At 40.6% G+C, this 21,953-nt stretch overlaps 1 protein-coding gene across 4 annotated transcripts in view; it reads right to left on the minus strand.

Annotated features, from left to right (window-relative positions):
* The window catches only part of LOC131466919 (microtubule-associated serine/threonine-protein kinase 1-like), a 65,734-nt gene that overhangs the window by 28,279 nt on the left and 15,502 nt on the right, over window positions 1-21,953 (minus strand). For all 4 annotated transcript variants that reach the window (XM_058640515.1, XM_058640513.1, XM_058640514.1 and 1 more), the window contains 4 exons: window positions 6,761-6,849; window positions 6,358-6,433; window positions 5,894-5,966; window positions 2,125-2,285 (listed from right to left, as the gene is read on the minus strand). In XM_058640515.1, coding sequence (XP_058496498.1) covers window positions 2,125-2,285; window positions 5,894-5,966; window positions 6,358-6,433; window positions 6,761-6,849 — 399 coding nt within the window. The remainder of the gene's footprint in view (window positions 1-2,124; window positions 2,286-5,893; window positions 5,967-6,357; window positions 6,434-6,760; window positions 6,850-21,953) is intronic.

Consider the following 21,953-nt stretch of genomic DNA (forward strand, 5'->3'; position numbering starts at 1 on the left):
GACACCATGGGTGAGGCGGCTCTTACAAGTACTTACTCTCCCATCTTAAACTGTGTCAGCATATTCTGTCCTTGAATTTGAGGGAATTGATCCTGGAAAGTCCTTAAATTTGATGTCAACCAATATGTGGGAACCCTGAACATAATTGAATTATACTCAAAAATGCACCTTCAATCTAATGAAAAGAAATTGAGTTTAATCAATTAGCAAAAAATGAATAAGTAAATGAAATATTAGGGCTGGGATGTTTTACAATAACCCACTAGTTATCTTTCCAAAATCAATGCACATCGCAGGTCAGTGAGTCAGCGTGACTTTAATCTAAACTGAGTGGACGGTGGTGTGCAACAGAAGGGTGTTTTAGGCTAACTCCTGCCTTTGCCCCTAATTATAAAAACAGATAGTGTCAGAGTTTCTCAAAACAAGACACAACATCCATGTGAGCCTTCAAATTAACAAGCTTCAAATGAAACTGAAAATGTCTTTTCAAAACCCTGGATTGCAGAAAACACAGAACTTCCAGTACTTTGTGAGGTTAAGCGGCAACTGGTACTTTTCGCTGTTTCTCTTAATCAAGCTAGTTAGAAATCCATCCATCCTTTTTCTACCACTTCATCCTCCACAGGAGAGTCACAGGTGACAGAGGGCGAGAGGCAGAGTAAATCCTGGACATAATTAATAATCAAACACAACCGATAACAAGTCAGTAACTTCGATGGGGCAAAGTGGGACAAAACCTTGTGAATATATGTTTTCTGTCTTGTATACAAACACATCACTCACATGCCAGCATCACACGATGTGATACAAACACTGATAATGAGTCAGTGCACCATAAAGGCATCCAGCCTACTGAAGCCACAGGATTTTATCTAGGACAGCAGCGACAGCTAAGGAGTTAAACACAAAGACTAAGTAGCATGTCACATGTAGTTAGGCAGTGCTGCATGCAGAGGGATGGCTATTATAATTATGATGGGCATGTTTGGAGGGAGCGTACCCCAGAGACTCCTGCTAATAAAGAAGCTGCCGCTACACTGCAGAGGCTCAAAACACTGGAGGGTCGGACGGACACTGAGATAATAAGAGTGGAAAATATCCCAACACTACAATATATGTACTCAAGTAAAGAACTAATTCATACACACTATTTGGAATGATTGATAATTTCGAACCCAATATACTTGTATTTTTTATTCCCCACAAAACATTTAATAAGCTTATAGAATATATGATGTGGACGCATCTATCCATTTTCTTAATATTTTTCTTCACCGGCACTTTTCCTCCTGTTTTGTTTCTTCTCCTCTGAGACTGTTACATGTCAGGTTTCCACTGAATGCACCTTAGCTGATTGGACTCTTACATTCTGTACTTTAGCAAACTCTGCACCTGTCTTCATCAACTTAGGATAATTCAGGTGTTGGATGTGATTTGAATAAAACTGATCTAGTTTCACACTGGACAGGTTCCCAGTCCATGGCAAGGCTAACATACACAGACAACCGTTCACTCTCACACTCACACCTACACCTACACACTGTCCACTCAATCTGTATGTTTTTGGACTGTGGAAGGAAGCCAGAGGTGGGAGAGAAGAGAACCCACGCGCACACAGGGAGGAGAACATGCAAAGTCCACACAGAAAGGCCCTTGGTCAAACTGGGATCTAAACCTCTTGCTGTGAGGTAACAATACTTGCCACTGCACCGCCGTATCACCCTGTACTGACATTGTTCCAGCAAATTAAATAAGATACAATTTCTATATTCTTTGAGGGTTGTTAAATGTCCTTCTATTATTACATGCTGCATTTGAGTTTTAATCATATAGCACCGGTTTAATGCTTCTGCTTAACCAATGCTCCACGTAGAGTAATTGCTAGAAAAGTGTTTTTGAATGTGATGTAACAATGAAGTTGATCTTTTACATTTTGTATATACAGTACCAGACATTTGCATTAAACTGTGTCAGAATTAAACATTTGTAACATTATTTTAACATTATGCTGAGCGTGACATTGACACTATTACTAGAGATACTGCTATGACTATCACACACCCACAGTCCTTATTCGACATTTGCTGTCACAAACAAAGGCAGGGGAGTTTGATTTGCTCTCACCTGAGACTCCGAGAGCGAGGCCGGACATGCGGTGAGCGTCGGCCCCCGTCGTCGTCCGTGATGCTCTCTGTGCTGCCAAAGTGCTTGGACAGGAAGTGCAACTCGTCCATGGTGGGCTGGAAGGGCAGTTGGTGCAGACGCTCCTGGGACGAGCTGGATGACTGGAGACAGACATGAAAAAGAGACAAGGTTAAAAAAACAAAAATGAACGGCATTTTGTTTGATATGATTTTTTTTTTCAAAGCCTCTGTTTCAGCTGCAGCATCAATAAAGTAAAAATAGAAACCCAGTGATGGAGAAGAGGACTTCAAAAACAACAAATGGCAAGAGCAGATTTATTGATGTGGAGACAAGGGAGAGAAGAGAAGAGAAGAGAAGAGAAGAGAAGAGAAGAGAAGAGAAGAGAAGAGAAGAGAAGAGAAGAGAAGAGAAGAGAAGAGAAGAGAAGAGAAGAGAAGAGAAGAGAGGAGGACAAGGTGTTCTCTGAGGTGCGTGGGTGGGAACATGTAAAACAAAGAAGATACTAAGTTAAAGGGAGATGGGAAAGGGAGGTGAAGAAACAAGGAAAATATCCAGAAGGAGTTAGAGTAGGAGGGCACAAACGGAATAATCTGGGGGGAAAAAAACAGCAAAAGTTTTGTGCCATCTTAGGTGTCTACTTCATCAGCGGGTACGGCAGCACTTTTTCGCCTTAAACAAATGTCTTTTCTTCGGCACAGGAGGGGAAAAACATTCTGGATCAATTGGAGGCTTAATGAACACAACTCCCAGTGGGACACCAGGGTTGTCCGTTGGCCACACAACAATTTCTGCTATAAAAATCCATTAGAGACTCCACTCAGGTCTTAGCCTCTTGCAAGCTGCAGACTACTGATGATGTTGTGAAAGCAGCAGATCCAGTCTGCATCATCACAATATCTCTGGAGACACAGAGAGCTCAGAGAGGGAGGAAAATGCCAACGGATAAGACGGCTGTCACAGATGTGAAATGTTAGGTGTCTGCCTCAGTGGGCTTCTTAATTCACTGCATTTCAGTCCCTGACACCGAAGAGACAAGGAGAGAGGAATTAGGGGAATGCATTTTTAACAGATTATGAGATTAGATCTGGATGCTTTCCCTTAAAATATTCGATGTCCAACCACAGCTTGTAATCTGGTAACAAAGTAAGGCTGCACTTAATCAATTACTAATAAGTAACTGATAAGCAATCATTTTCAATATCAATGAATCATTTCGAGTGATTTTTTAAGCTTCAGATTTCTGCTATATATGAATAATTTCTGGTTTTCTTTGCTCCTCTGTGACAGTAAACATTTGTTGACATATTCATAAGTAATGTGCCTCATCATATCAAAATTAGTTTTCTCCCCACTGCACAGCGACTTTCAGTGTCCCATTAATTGAAAATGTTTCTCCTCTTCCCGACAGTGACAGGATCATTATACATTATACATGGTGACAGTGGAAATGACAGATCGTGAAAACAAATTAATTTTTTAAACAAATGTTGAAAGTTGTTTATGACTCTGGGATTAACCAGCAGTTGGGATATCTTCTTCATCTGTGACATCTAAGCATCATGCAACATCCTCCCTGTCTTACCTCCACTCGCAACTGTTTACACCTCCTGCAGCTTCTCTGCATAAATTTAGCTCACATCCACCTCTTCATGTTTCGAAATCCTCCAGTGTAGACACATCTCCTTTAATCCCCGCGGTAACTAATCAAGTGTGTAATGACCCGTGTAAGAATCAGCAGAGCTCTGCAACTTGAAGGGATGGAAGGGACGAGGTGGAGAGTTATGTGGACAACCTGAGAAACCACCTTCAACATCAGTCACTGGTAAAAAAGAGAGATCAATCAGCTGCTTACAGTCTCTCTCGCTCTCTCGCTCTACTATATGTGCTGCTGAGAGACAGTCAATGAAAGAAATGCAGCAAAGATGCAGAGGACTGTGGGTGACTGTGTTTGGGTCAGCACAGAAATGTACAGGGAGTGGATTATGAGTCAACAGCTTGCCTCCATACAAGAGTCGTACACATTAAGGTCCATTTCTCAAATGGACTATTTACCAAATGGCCCTCGGCAGTGTTCATTCCCCTTTGAGTGGTGTCTCACGCTCCAAACATCTTTCACCCAGACGAAAGAGAACATTGTTGTTGTTGTCTCCGCGCTTGCTTCAAAACACATTTCACCTCCACCTACACTCGCGTTTATTTGTCTCCGCTGCCCCTCTTTATCTTCGATCTCTGCTTCTCTCAGGATAAAGTGATGGATGGAGAAATAGTTACTGGAACACTGGTTTTACCGCTGCGAGGGAAGAAATACTGATGGTTTTATTTCATTTCAATTATCCCCGCTACACCTCGTTCTGAAGAAACCAAGTAATCATGAGTAGATTAATCTGGTCGATCATATCTTAGCAACGGTGAAGTTATTTTTAGGGCTGATTTACATGTGATGCATGTTCTCCTTCACCAGCAAAATGCTTTTATATAGTTATCTGAGACCTGCAGCAGTATGTGTGTCATGGCATTTAGATGCCACTATGGTGTGTAAATCACTTAAAACCGAAACAAAACAAAAGTAGAAGGTGCGAGTTGAGAACATGAATTTACATGCAGAATAGCACACAGTGAGTTAGATGCATTCTTTGAGGGAATTACACATTCATGGAAGTGATACAAAAACCCAGCATCATCAAATTAGCAATGGGAGAACAATCAAAACGTACCATTTTGCAGATCAAAGTGTTTTTTTTTTTTACTTTTCTCCAATTTCTCTCTTAGAAGAAAAGAACGTATGAGGATAGACACACAAAGGAAGAATATTCCAAAAAAAACCAGCAGAACCAGACAGCCACCTCGGGGAGTCTGCTTCAGGACACTGCTGCTGAACTGTGGTGTGTAGCTTGATAGCCACAAGGCTTTTGTTGCAAGGACACACTTAGTCAGCTTTACCCTTCATTTGGGAGAGGATAAGGTGCAGTGTCTGCTGCAGTAACACTATCTGATAGATGAAGGCTAGTTGTGGCTACACTGTAGTCACCGCTGTGGTGGAGATGGTAACATCTCTTCTGAAGCAGGCTGTTAAAAGTAGCCATTGATGATTTCTTTAGTCTCAAAATGACTGCCATTGTTCCACAAACACTGCAAACAGTGTCTTGCATTGGCCCCATGAATTGAAGCATCCATCCTGCAGTTCCACTTTAACAGTGCTGTACAACCGTAGTAAGACAATTTGTTTGTGAAGCCTCCTTCACGCTAAAATGAGTGGGTGTACCAGGGATTTGTGAACCCGGGTGAACCTGCTAAAAAAAGGCGATTAACACCACTGGTGATCTTTTTGATCAATGCGAATTGTGATGTCACAAATGCACTGAAAACAAAACTAGTAGGAGGACGAAGAAAACAACAATGAAAATGTTACAGTTGATCTAAAATAAAAATACTGAGAGCTGCTCAAAGTTGTATAACATCAGGTTTACGACAAACATTCATGCTAAGTCAATGTCATGGTGTCCTGGTGCCAAAAAGGAAACCTACACAGAAGTCTTGCCTTTAACAAGAACTCACACAACCAAAGTTGTGCAGCTGCCACAGCAAGACACAATCAAGAGATATTACATCTCTATAAAAAAGACATCTCTACAGCTCATCGTGACAGATCCTCCTGCCAATGATTTCATACTGTTCCTGTACAGTAGTGGACCAGGTATCAAAATCAAACTCAGTTTTAGGTGGCACAGAAATCACTTTTCTTCCTTACCGTTGAACTGGGTGTATTGGTGCCATATCCTGAGGAAGGCAGAGAGGCCAAGGACCATCTACGTCCATCAGGCCTGAAAGAAAATGGAATAGATGTTAGAGCAGTTATACTACAGCCAGTTCACCACCTTCCTATTCTTTCAATTTATCCAATAAAATATGTTTGCTCCCGTTATTCCTCTCTTCCCCATTCAGCACCGAGATTTCTGAGCGAATAATAAATGGCACACATTTGGGCGAAACCCCGGAACCTGGCCTGAGTCGTCTTATCCTGATCTCACACGAAGGACAAATGGCGCACAGCCTCACTTTGCATGTATGTGGAAGGAGGATGGGGGTGCCTTCCCGGAGGGTTAGTTTCACTGTGACAGTGTGCGTGCATGTAAAAATAATCCAATCTACTTAGCACTGTTCCTGCACCATTGCATGTGTGACTTGTTGTGTGAATGAAGGATGGATGCCAACCTTCGAGAAGAGGCGAAGGAAAAGTGGGCAGGTCCGCTTGGTGAGAAGTTGCGTGGGCTGTCCAAAGGGCTGCTTCCTGTTTACATACATAGACACAGACGATGACAGAAAACATACACTATGGATTCTTTCGTTTAAGTTATTTATGTCAAAACAACTCCATTACAATACGTAGTCAACCACACTTTGAAAGCAATATTGCATTACTTTGGCTGACATCGACACTTATGAGGGTGGGGTTCAAATCTGTGTGCAGTCCATCTTCAGGGAGGATATTAGCAGTGTTTGGAAATTTCAATTGTCACTGACTTTTCCGCCCTTCACGCAGGACAGGATTTGCTTCGAAATGCAGAATAATGAATTATTGCTTTCGTGTACACACATTCAATACGGACATACTGACCTATGTGTCCAGGCAGTGGAGAGTGTGGCCGTGGCAGGGTGGGGGACGTGCTGGTCAGGATGAGGCTCTTCCGGTTACTAGTTCTGCAACTGCAAAAACACACGAGAACAAAGAGCACGTCAATATTTGTCTTTATTACGTTCAAGACTCCATCCGCACCACACAGATAATAGCGGGTGACCCCCAGGTTAATGAATATACCATATCGGTGTTGGCTCTGTGTGTGCTTATCCCCTTGAGTAAATGTATGGCCTTTCCTGCAACACAGTAAAGCATGTGTGGCTGTGAGTGCATGTGCTTTCTATGTTGAGTACAGTATGTGTGCACTGGCAAGATTTTATTGATAGCCTCCCACTCACAGGGGAGAGGGACAAAGCAACAAAGATTTTTAATTTCCTCTATGTCCAGCCCCGCGATGGATGCTGCTATGAAACGTAATGGCTGAGGAGTGATGAGGAAACGGAGGGAGGGGGGGGAGGGAAGAATAAATAGAGAGCAAGAATAAAAGGAGCAGGGAGGAACGGTATAGACCATAATGAAGAGACAAAATTATTGAACCATAAACACTTCACTCACAGGAGCAGGGACTGAAGTGTTACCACTGCATGCGCGCGCACACACACGTACACTTACATGTGTGTACTCACACAACACAATGCACAAGGGGAATTGTCTTACATAACAGCTTGTATAGTGGGAAGTGATTTTTTCAGGTGTTATTTTCATTAGTGGAATGGGTTTTGCTCACAGGTCTGTCATGGCTCTCTTTCTCGCGTTCTCATTTTCCCTTTACCTCATTGCATGCATGCCCACATGCTTGAATGTTTGTGTGTGTGTGCATGCGATTTACTCCTGAGCCTGTCAGGGCACATTTTGCAGAGCAGAGGCACTTCTGACAAACAACACAAGTTTGCCCCAAGTTGCATCAGCCAGCACGCTGTTCTACATTTGTGCAGGCAGTGCATCAAATCACAGCCTGCACACATAACATATGAAAGGGCACGGTCATACAACACTAGGGCTGGGCATCAGTTTTTTTTATAGCACTAATGTTGCAAATTATACAAAATGTTGAACTCTCTAACCTGGTGCATCATTAAAACATGTTAATGTTTACATTATAAAGAAAGATTAATGGATTTTTTTAAACATGAGTGCAACTCTACAGTACAATAGAAGGTGATAATTCAAACTTTAACATAAAAAAAACGTTTGAGGTTAAAATATCCAGCCTAGAACTGCGTCAGACGGTTTGTAATTAGTAATTACTCAGTAGTCAAGCAGAGGGCGAGCTCAGCTTGACTTGCATTCGTGCCCTCTGTGATCAGCAGAAGAAGACAGCGGTGATGTAACGTTCACTTCTTTGAACCTTACGCGACACACTTCTCTGATACATCTAAAAGAACATCTCACCCCATAATCTATCTCACAGTTCTCCCACATTCTGCCTCATTTCTCATTCTTCTTTGTTTCTAACACTCGGAGACATCAAACCCCTGGCAGATGTTAGCAGTGGCACTGCGCCTCTCTGGGCACCAGCTGAGGGAATGCGTGTGCTCAACCTTGCAGAACAGAGGAGGAGCTTTTTGAAATATTTAAGGGAAATGCATTAGCTTTGGACAGAGGGCTGGAAGTGGCTGAACACCATCTTTCTCTTTCATGGGGGAAGGGTGAAGGAGGAGAAAGTGAAGAGACTGAAATATATTCCTCTAATAGATTTTTGTGTCCTCTTAATCCTTCTTTCTTAAACCCATGTATGCTCTTGAAGTTGCCTATTCAATTCCCTCTTTAGAGCCCTGTTCTCTGCAATCCACGTTTTCATTGCGGCTCGTTCTCAATCAAAAGCTGAATCACTTGAGCACATCAAGCATCCCTCCACAACATGTTCTAAGCTTTTGATTTATGATTCATCACATCTACAGTACAGCAACGCCGCTCCACCAGCAAATTGCCAAATGGCAGCAACTCACTCGTAGCTAGCGCCTAATGTTGCAAACCGCATCATACAGGGAAAGGGATTCATTTAATCTACCTCGTTTGAGTGAATCTTCCTCAAATGCTTATTATTCTCTCTCAGTAAATCTACTTGTTATCTTTTGATGACTTTTAAATCAGTCACTTGTTTCCTCCTGCACCTTTTCACATGTTCCTCACACCCTGCTTTGCTCTCATTCTGCTTCCTCCTTCTTTATGAATGAGGTATTTGAATAAGTGAAGAAATCTTATTCCTCCTCTATAACTCCAGATTTAAGGGTCAGAGACTAAACTAAAATACTAGAATACAGAATAAAAACACTAGGGCAAAGCAATCTAATCTCTTTCAGCTATTTGCTTATCTTAAATGAATGACTCAAAGAGCATCATCAGAAAGGAATGGTAGTGTAAAAAAGGTTAAATGTAACGCTTTAGTCTGGGCTCCACCAGCCTGTAAAGGTCACATTAAAAGTTCTGCTTTGGAGGATCATTCAGTAACTATTTTTACTTTGATAGCAGTATTCCATTATTTACCTGACGCAGTAGTGATTATTTCAGTAATGGACATAATGTACGACTTAGTCAAAGCTGGATTATGTTCTTTAAAGGTGCAGTGTGTAACATTTAGGGAGGGTTTACTGGCAAAACATATACGTATAAACTAATGATAAGGATGTTTGTATAAATGTGTAATTGCCTTGAAATAAAAATAGTTTGGTTTTCATTTCCTTAGAATACGCCTTTTATGTGTACTTTAGGCAGGAGCCTTGCTTTATGGAAGGCATCATTTTGCACAGACATGTGATTGAGTTGAAAAGATTACTGGGCAAACAAAAAAGGACAAATAAATAGGAGGAAATTGCAGAGAAAGTGTGAGACTGGAAGTGTATCATTTTGATATGGAACGATAAATAGCTTGCAATATAAATGTATTTATGATGCAAAAACCATACAGAAAAAACTCATTATAACTTCACCAGGGGACCACATGTTTGAGACCTATGGTCTACAGTCTCATCATAGGATGGTAATAACTGGGCTTCTAACATGTAGCCTCAACAGGAATATGAAGGTAATATCTCCTTACCACCTCATGCAAGCGTCATAATCATCCATCCGTAATAATTACTGATTCAAAATAAAGTCAGTAGACAGTTCTAACGCTTAATTAGACACTACCATGTAAACAGCATTATTACCTTTACCCAAATATGGTCAGGATGGAAAATGCAATGATCAGGTTTAAATGTGTGGAATAGCACAATCAATAGCACGACTGTAAAAAACCTTTGCAGTCATAAGGGTTTTCACCTCACTCCCGTCTCTAACGGAACAGACAGATAAGGTGGCATGAGCAAGAAGGTGTCCATGTTAACCTGTCATGTCCAGTCATACGCCCCCGTCTTGCCCTGAATGGCCACTTAATGGGCAGCCAGTGAAGGTTATAGGAGTGGAGCCTTATATGTGCCTGTAAGTGCTTAAGACTAACAAGCTTTAAAAATACACGAGATAAGAGGTGACAGTGTGCTGCTGGTGGAGGGCAGAGGGTGTGTGTGTGTGTGTGTGTGTGTGTGTGTAAATGTGACTCTGTCATCATTATATCATTATGCCCATGCAGCCTGGACTCACCCTGCCCCAATCTGGTTAAGAGGGTGTGTGTGTGTGTGTGTGTGTGTGTGTGTGTGTGTGTGTGTGTGTGTGTGTGTGTGTGTGTGTACTTGGGTGTGTATCTGTTGCCTCTTTATGATCTTTTCTGTCAAAACACTGACCTTGCCAGGACCAGTAGTCCTCATGGAGACCAAAGCCTAATCCTAATGAGGCTAAGATATGAATTGCGATTAAGTTAAAGTTTAGGTTACTGTTAATTGGTTATGGCTAAGGTCAGGGACAATGCTCTGTTTAGGATGTACAAATGGATTTTAGTCAATGAAGTGTCCTAGGAAGAATAACTACGCAAACCTGTGTGTGTATGCGAGTGTGTGTGTTTCACACTTTGTGTCCCCATTGACAGCCACTTTCTGAAACTAGAAATAGTGAACCGTGAACTAAGATATGTTGAAATGACTCTGTAAAGCAGTCGAAAAGATGATTGCGAAAAAGTGAGCGACATCATTTACATGACGTTATTTGTACCCAAGACAGATGTTGTTTTTAAATGTCAGTATAATATCTCTTTATGTCCATCATTTTTGTTGAATCCTCAAAGGATTTAAAAAGAGCTTAGCTTAACAGCACCTGCATCCTCAATTCTACTTTTACATGTCTGATATAGAAGCAGACATTTCAACCTTGAGAACAGTATATACCAACAACAATATCATTCCAAAACAGTAATTTTACATCTTTGAAACTACTAAGCTGTTAACAACACATTAGTGCTGATGCATGTACCACCTGGAAATGCTCCAACTGTGTAACAACTACTATACTTTCATTAAGAGGAAATAAACTCCCACAACATGGCTCAGTTAAAATAAATTGCTGCTTTTTATTTACATTTTTAGAGTCTTTGCTCTAAACTGCGATGCTCGAAACTTCTGTGCAGTTCCTGAAGGCAAAAAGTAGGGTCATACGGCTCAGTCTTCTCCTGCTTCCATGGTAATATCTTAAAAACTAATGATGGTAAGTTAATGAAATTAGTCAGGTGTGCTGGAAACATCTCCAATAACACTCTAGGGTTGAATTTTGTTTATTTCCAAGTATTTCAATGAGTGGGTTAAGGGTTTTTAGATCATTTCGGATGTAATGTTTCTTTTTCTCATGTTCAATCCAATGATTTTGACCAGTATTGGACCACTATCCTCCCGACATCCCTCCACCCTAAAAAATAAACAAACAAACATAAAGGAAACCGCAGCAGCTCTGGTGTCCATCGACAGAGGCCCGCACAATAGAAACATGCAACACTGACCCCGATGCATGAACCACACACACAGATTGAGCCTATATGATGGATTTACACAATGGATTACGACAGATTATGACACTGGCATTGAAAGTATTTATATAGCACTTTTCTAGTCTTGATGACCACTCAAAGCTGCTTTACACTTCAGTTTCAGTTCATCACAGATGAGCTCTGGTGAACACAGAAGTTGTTGATGATGACAGTTGGAGATGTGACTCCAAATGTGTTGCTATGGAAATGCAGCCGAGAATTTTCCCCTTCACACCTCCCTCCCTCCCTCTCCCATAATTCTTCATTTGTATTCTTTTTGATCAGCTAATTCTTGAAAGAGGTGATTTGTTCTTGATTAATCCCATTAGCTCAAACAAGGTCTGAGTAATTTAAAGCAAGCTGTCTTGTTTTCAGTGAACGTTTAGCCTTCTCTTCAAAATTCAATTCATGCATGAAAGAAAAGAATTGAGATATCACCATCTGTCTGAAAACAGAGGAGGTGTAGTGCTGGCAGTAAACTGATGACGCTTTGTGTTTGACCACGATTTATGACTGAGAGAAATCGCAGAAATTACTGTCACATGCACGCGCGCGCGCACACACACGTACACACACAGCCAACAACCCCTTCTCATGTCTCACTGCTCCCAATAATGGAACCCAGAACTCTCATTGGCTGCAACATTATGGTCAGCCTGCTGTGGAAGGGTCAGAGGCTAAATCTGTGGTAATGACTCGTGCAGAAGCTTTGACGAGCAATTATCCCCCTGTAGGACTTCGCCTGACACTGGACCATTAGTCTCCTTCACACTCACACTCACACACACACACACACACACACACATGCACGCACACATAAATAAAAAAACACATAAACACAGCGCTGGTCCCCTAACACTGCCCTCAAACTGTCACAAACTGTCTACATTCATTTTGGCAACACAAGTAAGAAAAACACCAACATTTGGATGCAGGTCATTAAAACGACGACCTCCTAGTGGTAAGTTAGGAGGAGACAACTGAACAAAGTGTCTGCTTATAAATAAAAATGAGCTCATATATTCTCAGAATGTTTTGTTCCTAAAGTATAAATATGTTGTGATTGTGATTTGGGGCTTTGGTTATGAGAGCAACGTCCTCGTTAAGCTAATTGGTGCAAAGCAGCAACACAACAGCGTCACTACGGCTAAGAGCAAAGAGATGATAAAACAGTAACTGCACTCACAGGGAAGCACACATATAAGGGTCGCTACAGCTGCCAGGGTCAAATGGTTAAATAATGAATACAAAAATAATAATAAGAAGAACCTATGGTGGTGTTTGGCTAATGCACATATACAAAAGTCCATCTCTAGAGCCAGGTTATGGTTTGTGCATCCTGGGCTACAGAAAGAAACATGTGACAGATGGTACAATAGACCCCACAGGGCCCTGGTCATTACATCATTGAGTCAGTGTGGGATTACATGATAAGACAGAAGTCAGTGAGATAGCCTAAATACCGCAGACATATAGACATATGAAAATTCATGCAGTGTTCCAATGGCAAAATGAAGTCTTATTTTGAAGTCTCAAAATTTGCATTTGACCCCATGACAGTTTGTGCAACCATTTGGTGTTTATGCTTTATCATCTATTTTCTTCCAAATGGGAATATAATTTACAACATAAACATCATGTGTTATTATAGAGAATCTGAAATGAGTGAGTCAATTCTCTATGTTTACTGCAATTATAAATCAAAGAAGAAGTAGGATCAATTTCCCCCTAGACTTCCATTCAAACAGAGTTTGCAAATACTACTTCAGTTCTACTTCCTGGCCTTTACTAAACCAGAGGACTTTATCCATTTTTATATTTAGTTGTGCTGGTTGGGTGATGCTCAGGGCGGTGAAGACAACCCAGTCCCAGAACATGCAAAACAACAATGTTGAACAGCACATGAACACCTCAAAAACATCAGGTAAACACATGGGGAGATAAAAAAAAAAAAAAAATGAATGTTGTGTTGATCCCAATGGGCAATCAAATTGTGAACTGAGCTCTGAGACTAGACGAGAACATTTTATTTCCACTCACAACTGCAAGTGACCTACTTCTTTCTGTCTACTGTGCCTCTGGCACTGCACTAAGATCAAGATTCAGTGATCATTTGGTAATCTAAAAATTGGACATGTTGCTTTCAGGTGCCAGCATTTATAAAATATGTAGTGGTGAACATTTTGAATATTCTATTACAATCTAGGAGATGATAAAAAAAAAAATTAACACGATCTGGCACAAGTGCAAATGTTACCACTTCAAGAGAAAAAGGTTGTTTGTTGCCCCTTTAAAGCTAGAATATACGACATAAAACTGTGTCATTTTTAAATATAAATTCATGTCCATTACATTCAAGCCATTGCCAAATGAGTTCACAAAGCTATTGTCTGGGGACAAGTGATTCTTTTTTGGTCACAGCTGATGGACTGGGTATACAAAGATATTCAGAACACAACAGAGAATAGCATCATAGCACCTGCACTGAGGAACATACCTGTGTCCTGACCAGCATTTTGAAACGTCTGTGTCTTTACAACCAAAGAGGGACATCAAATGTGTCTGCTGCCCATTTGAATGATTTTTTAAAAAAAGCATCTTCAGTTTTCTTTTAGTGTACTACTGAATATTTGGTTTTAAGACTAGACTTAAGCAAATCTATTGAACTGAACACAGAAGTGAATGAACACATTGAATGCAATAATTGCATTATTATGCAATATTTTATCATCCTTATTTTTGACTTCTATGTATATATACCACACGTCTAACTTGTCTTTATCACGGACAGAGCAGACTCTGATTAGTGCTTATTAATTATTTAACTCATCATCATCATGTTACATTACATTGTGATTTATTTTTTTCTCCCTATAATGACTTTTCTCTGTCCACAAGCAAAATGGCCTCTGGCTGGTTTAGGTTATATTCAGACACCTGAGTGCACTCATTACAACAGCTGGACACCGCTAAAAATAGAAAAAAGAAATAAATTAACAAAAAAAGGAGCAGAACAACAAGAGCAGTGAGAACAATGATCTGTTTAAACACAATCACTCCATGTTCCCCAAAATCAAATTAAAGGAATGAGCCCGTTCCGGATCAAGAGCCAACACTGACACCTTTAAATATCAATAATGTGTGTGTGTGTGTGTGTGTATACACTCTCTGTGTGTGTAATGTTAGATTGAACTGATTATCTATTTGCATGCCAATGTAAGACAGGTGTGAGTGGCTGTGCATGCTCAATGTGCTCCACTAAGTAGATTATTAACTGTGTGTGTTTGTGTGTGTGTGTTTGTGTCTATCTGTCGTGTCATCTTCTGCTCTAAATGCTGACTCACAGGACATGACCTTCCTGACAGTTACACCAGACTCACTTCCTGTCAGGTGACCTCTCTCTCTCTCTCTCTCTCTCTCTCTCTGGGATCAAAATTGAGACAATAAATGCTTCCCATTTAAAAAGCTCTGCGTTCTGACAGGGCCTGGTCCACTTCGAATTAGGAAACATCCACCATTCTTCATGCCACGGTTAAAAACAACCACTAGGATCTAGGCCTATGTGAATTTCAAACTCTGTGGAGAGTCCACATTAAGCCATGTGAGCATTTATCAAGCACAAGACAGTCAGGTGGAGATTGAGAGGATGGCTGAGTGATGCCGACAGGGAGAAGGTGAAAGCAAACAAAAAAGGAGTGTGGGTTAGAAAAGACAAATGACGTGAAACTAGGAGGACAGCGCGTCTTGGTGTTAGGGATTACTGCAGGGGTTGGTCACATGTCTTTCTTGTTGCTATGCAATGTAATACACACAGACATTGACTGCTGTTCCTCGTGAAAGAGAAAACAAGGAGGGGGAGAAAAATGAAAACATGACCAACCAAAAAGTAACAACCATTGCATCTGCAGTTGTAGAAGAAGAAAAAACACAGTTAGAGAATGACAATGAGAAGAACAACATGAATTACAACTGACTCCAACCATGTTAGAAAAATAGCAGTGACTTTGGCAATTCATACTGTGATTTAGGGGCAGGTCTCAGTGTTCAGGAGGACAGGAAAACTAGAGAAACCTCCACAAAGGCCACTCAGTTTCCCACTGTTAATACACTCCCTTGTCTCTTAAGGTTAACAATTTCCTGAACACAAAAAAAATCTTCTTCCCAAGAAAATATAATCAAAATCTGTCTTTTTTTTTTTCCTTCATGAGTAATAATTCTCACAATCAGACGGACAAACGCGTCCAAATGAGCTTTGTTGTGACTCTAATAAAGAATTGGCTGGCAGACAAAGTAGCTGAATTACTAACCAACTGACTGGATGACTGACATGCTGGCTGACATTCAGACTGAATTTCTGGCTTCACTGGCAGGCCAGTTTTATAATGGCTGTCTGACAAATAGAGTCATAACACTAAAGTCTGTCACAGCCTGGGGCTGTCGTCTAAATCCACTCACAGAGAAACAAACTGCCACTGAGACACCACCACGAGGCTAAACTTAAGCTAATAACCTGCTGGCTCTGGTTTCATAGACAGACAGACAGATGAGAGTGGTATCATCATTTTAAAAAACATTTTTTTTTACTTTTAATTAATTTCAGAGGAGCCTATGATCATTTTTTCATTTGAGAACTTAACTTATCCTTAACCTCAACTAAATATGACACAATCAGAAGAAAGACCTCTCACAAGTTCTGGGCTTTTTTAACAACAAATCTCTTCAGAAAAAAGAAAATTCTGCTGGCTCAGGTATCACAAGATAAGAAACAAGGTCAGACTTTTCCTTGACACTGAGGTTTTCAATGTTCTACAATACGGTCATGAAAGGACACCAAAGTCAATTAATCAATAAAGACGGATGCCAGATGATTCTGGACCTTGAATTCACAGTAAAGTATAAAAGATCAAGCTTGAAATGACCAGAGCTCCGCTAAGCTTCCTGTTTATGATTAAAGTTCCAGCCTGGAACTTCCATCAGCCCCCTGAGGAATCTTGAATGATTACCAAAAGACCGCCATTATCTCTACATGATGTATGCCTAGTTGCAGGCTTGTTAGGCAGATGTTTTGGGAGTAGGGAATGCTGGTTTTGCTTTGCCCTCTATTGGAGGAGCACAATCCCCTTTATTTAATCATGAGAAGCCATGATTAAAATTCAAGTGAAAATACAAGTGTACAGTGTATTGAGTTTGCATGTTCTCCCTTATGTGCATGTGCGTAGGTGTTCTCCAGTTTTCTCCCACATTCAAAACATGCAGATTTGGGGATTAGGCAAATTGGACACTGTGGGTGTGAGAGTGAAGGGTTGTTTGTATCTATGTGTTGCACTATGTCAGCTAGGATTGGCACCCCTCGTGGCCCTCATGTGCAGGATAAAGCAGATAGATGGATGGTATACAGCCCTACTAAACATCCAGGTTTATTTTTAGAAACATTTAGGCTTTTTCAGCCATCGTCCAGCTGTAAAGGTATAATAGGCTCAACCAGCATTGTGTGAACTCATTTGACAAAGGTTTGAATCTATTGGACAACTATACATTTAAAAAGTTACACACTGCAGTTCAAAAGATTATAGAAGTCATTTCATGACATCCAAAGACTGAGTGGTTCGACACACACAACTATCAGAGACCCAGCGCATGAATAGAAGACAACAGGACACAATAAAAATCCGCCCATCCACCCACCCATCTATTTTAGTCACATCACAGCTCTCCAGTCAAAGGTGTTGTCAGATGTCCTCTGAATGTGTGAAAGTGGATCCTCAGGCAAAGTGATGCAGCAGGAAATTACAGCAGTGCAAAGGCCTCGCCGTATCTTTCCGCATGTGTCACTATCAGCCCCTCGTCCGTTGCTTTTCTGTTTGTCTGCATTAGTTTCTCCTCCTTGCATTTGTCAGCGGCTGCTGCTGTTTCAGCTCTTTCCAGTCATGTGGAGACCGGAGAAGCGCTCTGAATCACTGCGCTCGAGACTTTTCCACCGTGACCTTATGCTCGGCCAATGATCTGTAGCATTTACATCATAAAGAATTAAAAGAGCTTCTCCAGAACACAGCACTCATTTGCATGAGTGGAGAGTCTCGCAGCATGTTAAAGAGACATTAAAATTGACTTAATCGGATTATGGATAATGCATAAGGGCTCACAAGAAAGCACTGCCACATTTCCCGTCTGTAAAAATGGAGATGGCATGAGCAAGGTTAACTTAATATACTGCCTGATGTGGTGCTACTAGACTTCAAATTATGATACTAATGATTTTAAACAAGCTTCAAGGAACAGCAGAGCACTGTCAGTGAAAAGCAGATGAGATTTGCATGTAATAACTATTGATGATTGATGATAACTCTTCATTAACCACCAGTTCTCCAAATGTCATTCAATCACTAGCAATGAGATTTCTTGAAGACATTTCAACTCTCATCCATGAGGCTTGTTGCATTACTGTACTTCCTTATATACTATGTTGGTGACATTACAAGCATTAAGCATTATTTGAGACCCCAATCAAATCAATCAGAGTTGTAATAACAATAATAGGAATTTTGCATTAGAACCAACTGAATAACTGTGCTGCTCCAGAATTATCTTGGCACAGATATGTTGCTAACCGAATACACAGTGCCTTGCTGCTTTTAAATGTTTTCCATTTAAAATTTTATATTATTAAAACATTGTCAGAATTGTTAAGGTAAAAAGAAAAATACCCTTTTAAAACATAGGAGGGAAAACCTATTTTATTCCGTAAATAAAAGACATTTAAATGACACAGACTGAGCTAAATAATCACAGCCTAGAGTTGATCTAAATGAGAATTTGTAGCACGGCGTAATGACTGTTGCACACCAACACTTCCCATCTAACCTGAACGAGCAAGTGCAGTCTGCACATATGGACAAAAAATCCCAGAGGATATGTGCTAAGGAAATAGACACGCACTCTGACAGTGCTACATAGTTCACATTGGTGGTTGTAATTCCATAATGTTTTGGTTTCGCATCAGAAAGTCAACAAATCAACATTAAAATCCAATCCTTAAATACATTATTAAACTGTTTTCTTAGTAGTAGGAGTCACCCACAACTGTAAAACTGGAAACATATCATTCTCGCACAGCCAGGTCGCTGTTTAGAGGTAGAAGTTGTGTTATCGTGTCACCATTATATCAAAGACAAACCACAAACATTGTGCGTGTTTCGGTGAAGGCCAGCTTGTACACCAGCCATTAACAGATGGTGCTGTCATGGTACCAACAACAGCAGTAGAGCAGGTACAGGAGTTGTCGTTGCCCGTACTATTGTTCGCTCTACAGCTCCCCATTTAAAAAAAAAATTAAAAAAATGCAAAAATGCATGTCACTGAATCTACGACACCTTTCTGGATTCTGGAAGAGATTTTGACCTTGTAAATAACAAATAAGACGATGAAAATATCAAAGAAATCACCTTTGTTTAGCAATATCTAGAAGCCACAGCATCACTGAGCACGAGCCTTATTATAACTATGGGTCATTTGCTGATAATTGTAGTGCTTACTAATGAGCGCTCAGGTCCATCATCGTAATGTGTGCTGTGTTGAAATTAAAGGTCCAGTGTGTAACATTCAGGAGGGTTTATTGGCAGAAACTGAATATACTACCCATCAGTATGTTTGTATAAAATTAGAATTGTTTGTGTTCGGTTTTCATAGCCTCAGAATAAGCCTTATTTAAACAAAGGCTCTAACCCTTTATGTTTCTCCAGCAGCCCAACCTGACAAACCAGTGCATTCTGCTTTTATGAAGTGGAAGATTACTAAAAAATAAATCAAAGACAAATGACATCCTTTCTGGTTGGTATGTGAAGGCCACCATAGTTCCCAACCAGGTAAGGGAGTAGTGAGCAGAGGAGTCATCTGTTTGTTAAAATCTGCCGTCTCATCATTAGATGGTTTTTTACACACCGGGCCTTGAAATACTCCAGAGTGCCCGTCGCAAAAAAAATTACAGCTGAATCAACATATGTGTAAAATGAAATTGCTGATGCGAGGTAAGAGTTGTTTTGTGTTCAGCGCAGTGAAACCACCTGTCCCCTGTCTAATCAGTCAACGTTAACACGGCGTCCTCTGTGTGGGAGTGGGATCGTTTATACTGTGCATCACGCATGGCTTTAATTATCTGCATGAGAGGGACAATATTGTATGTGCTCTGTGAGTGACTGAAAATAAACATGCACTCTCATGTTCTTCCTTGGTTAGAAAACCACTGAAGATGTCATGCAGCGTCAGACCCTGAATAATGTACTCCTGCTGTTTCTTTGTCTTCCTGTCATTATCTGAATAAAAAAAAAAAAAAAAGCCAAAACAAACCAGTTAACCTTCAGGTGAAGAAGACAGGTATGAGGGAAAGGAGAAGACAAATACTCTAAGTAAACCCTATTGGGCTACTCTTACATGTGCACCTTGCACTCTGCCTTTAATACCACCCCTCTCTTCTTCCTTAGTTTGGCTGCTTTTCTTTTATATGACTCATTTTCAACAAGCTCAATTTGTTCAGGAATTGGCACAACGCATAAACTCTCTTAATTAACATTGCACGCCAAAGGAAACACACATGTACAGTATGATTAAAAAAATACAGGCACACACAAAATAGGATTTCAGATATGATCTAAACATATGTATGAGTCAGATTTAGGACAAAGTGTGACAAAGTGACTTTTCACAAGCTACACCATGAGGACAACGTGGGAAGGAGAAGACTTTCCCATAAGACTCAGAGGCAATAACTCACACGCACACAGTGGAGGCGTCATCTGAAACACTTCTCCTTCTCTTTGAATGGAGCAGCGTCAAGTGTTGATGACCTGTTTTGTGAGTTTGTTGCTAAAGCACAAAAAAAAAGGTCATGGCTGAGAAGACTGAATCAACTTGGTTTGTACAAATTACGGTTCTACAAAAAAGTGTGCAACATCCATTTCCCGGTCAACTCCCTCTCATTGGTTATTGCGGGGTTCTGCTCACGCCCCCAATCACTGTTCAGTCGTAAATATCAAACATGTTTCATACGATTTGAAATCGGGAAGACTCTGATGCATCCGATGACATTAACACTTGCGTCTGTTAACCCCTCACACTACAGGATTATTTAGCCAGATAATCTGTTCAAATCAGCCTAAAATTGGAAGACGCCCACGACTGTTGGGAGGGCAATTATCGTCTAGTGTGGAGCAGGCTTAAGCTTCGCTCACGATGCACGCAGCAGAGAATTAGTTCCATTTTTGAGTGTCAGTCAATTAAAAATGATACCAACAGGTGCTAGCCAATGAAATCACATGATGCGTTAAGATTACACTACGCAGCTCAAATGGCGCTCTCAGACAACATACAGTACTTCTCCCTGCTGCAGACAGAGTGTACTCAAAAGTGGCAAACATGGTGGACGTCACATCTCCATCACTTAAACAACATTAGCAACTGTTGCTAGGTAGACGGCTATGACAAACACTGCTCTGCTAACGTCCGACAGTCACAAGGTGTCAGGATCACATGTGAAAGTGATGTGTACACGTGACTCCACCGTCAGCTGTACAGTACTTTGTGTTTTGTCATAATTAGTAAAATGATTATATTATAATTTATGCACAATCTCTATTCCCAGCAGTCACTTACCAGAATATAAAATCTGCACACGTCTTTTAAAATACTTTGTCTCTTTCTGCCTCAGTTCTCTCACACTGTTGTCATGACCACCTTCCACCTCCACAATCAACACCAAGTCACATCTGATCCATCAGTCTTCATCCTTCATCAGTCTCACCAGGTCACCAATAATCATCACCACCTAGTGTCTGGACTTCAGGGATTTACCTGGTTGCAGCTCAGAAACAGACACTCTCGGCTTTGATATCTGCCTGCATCGTGTCCAAGTGCTAAAGATTTGCTGCTTGTAGCTTTCCCATTATGAGATTTTATCTTATATTAGGATTATGGATTAGCCGATTCGATCCTCAGTATCGATCCAATAATGGTCAAAATCACTGGATCAGATATCAAATTTAAAATGTGATACAATCCAAACGTCCTTTACATCGCATGCTTCACTATGAACAGACTGTAAATATGTAAATTAATATCCGCATTTTAGCTGAGTCATGTTGTCAGGAGTTAATTTTTTTCTTTACATAAGAATACATGTTGTCCAGAGGATTATATCTTTAAAATGTCTTGAAATAGCACAAAATGTGTTGGTAACAGCTTAAAACAGAGGTGTCAAACTGGCAGCCCGCAGGCCACATACAGCCCTCC

The sequence above is a fragment of the Solea solea genome, chromosome 10 (assembly GCF_958295425.1).
Source record: "Solea solea chromosome 10, fSolSol10.1, whole genome shotgun sequence".
Classification (NCBI taxonomy): Eukaryota; Metazoa; Chordata; class Actinopteri; order Pleuronectiformes; family Soleidae; genus Solea; species Solea solea.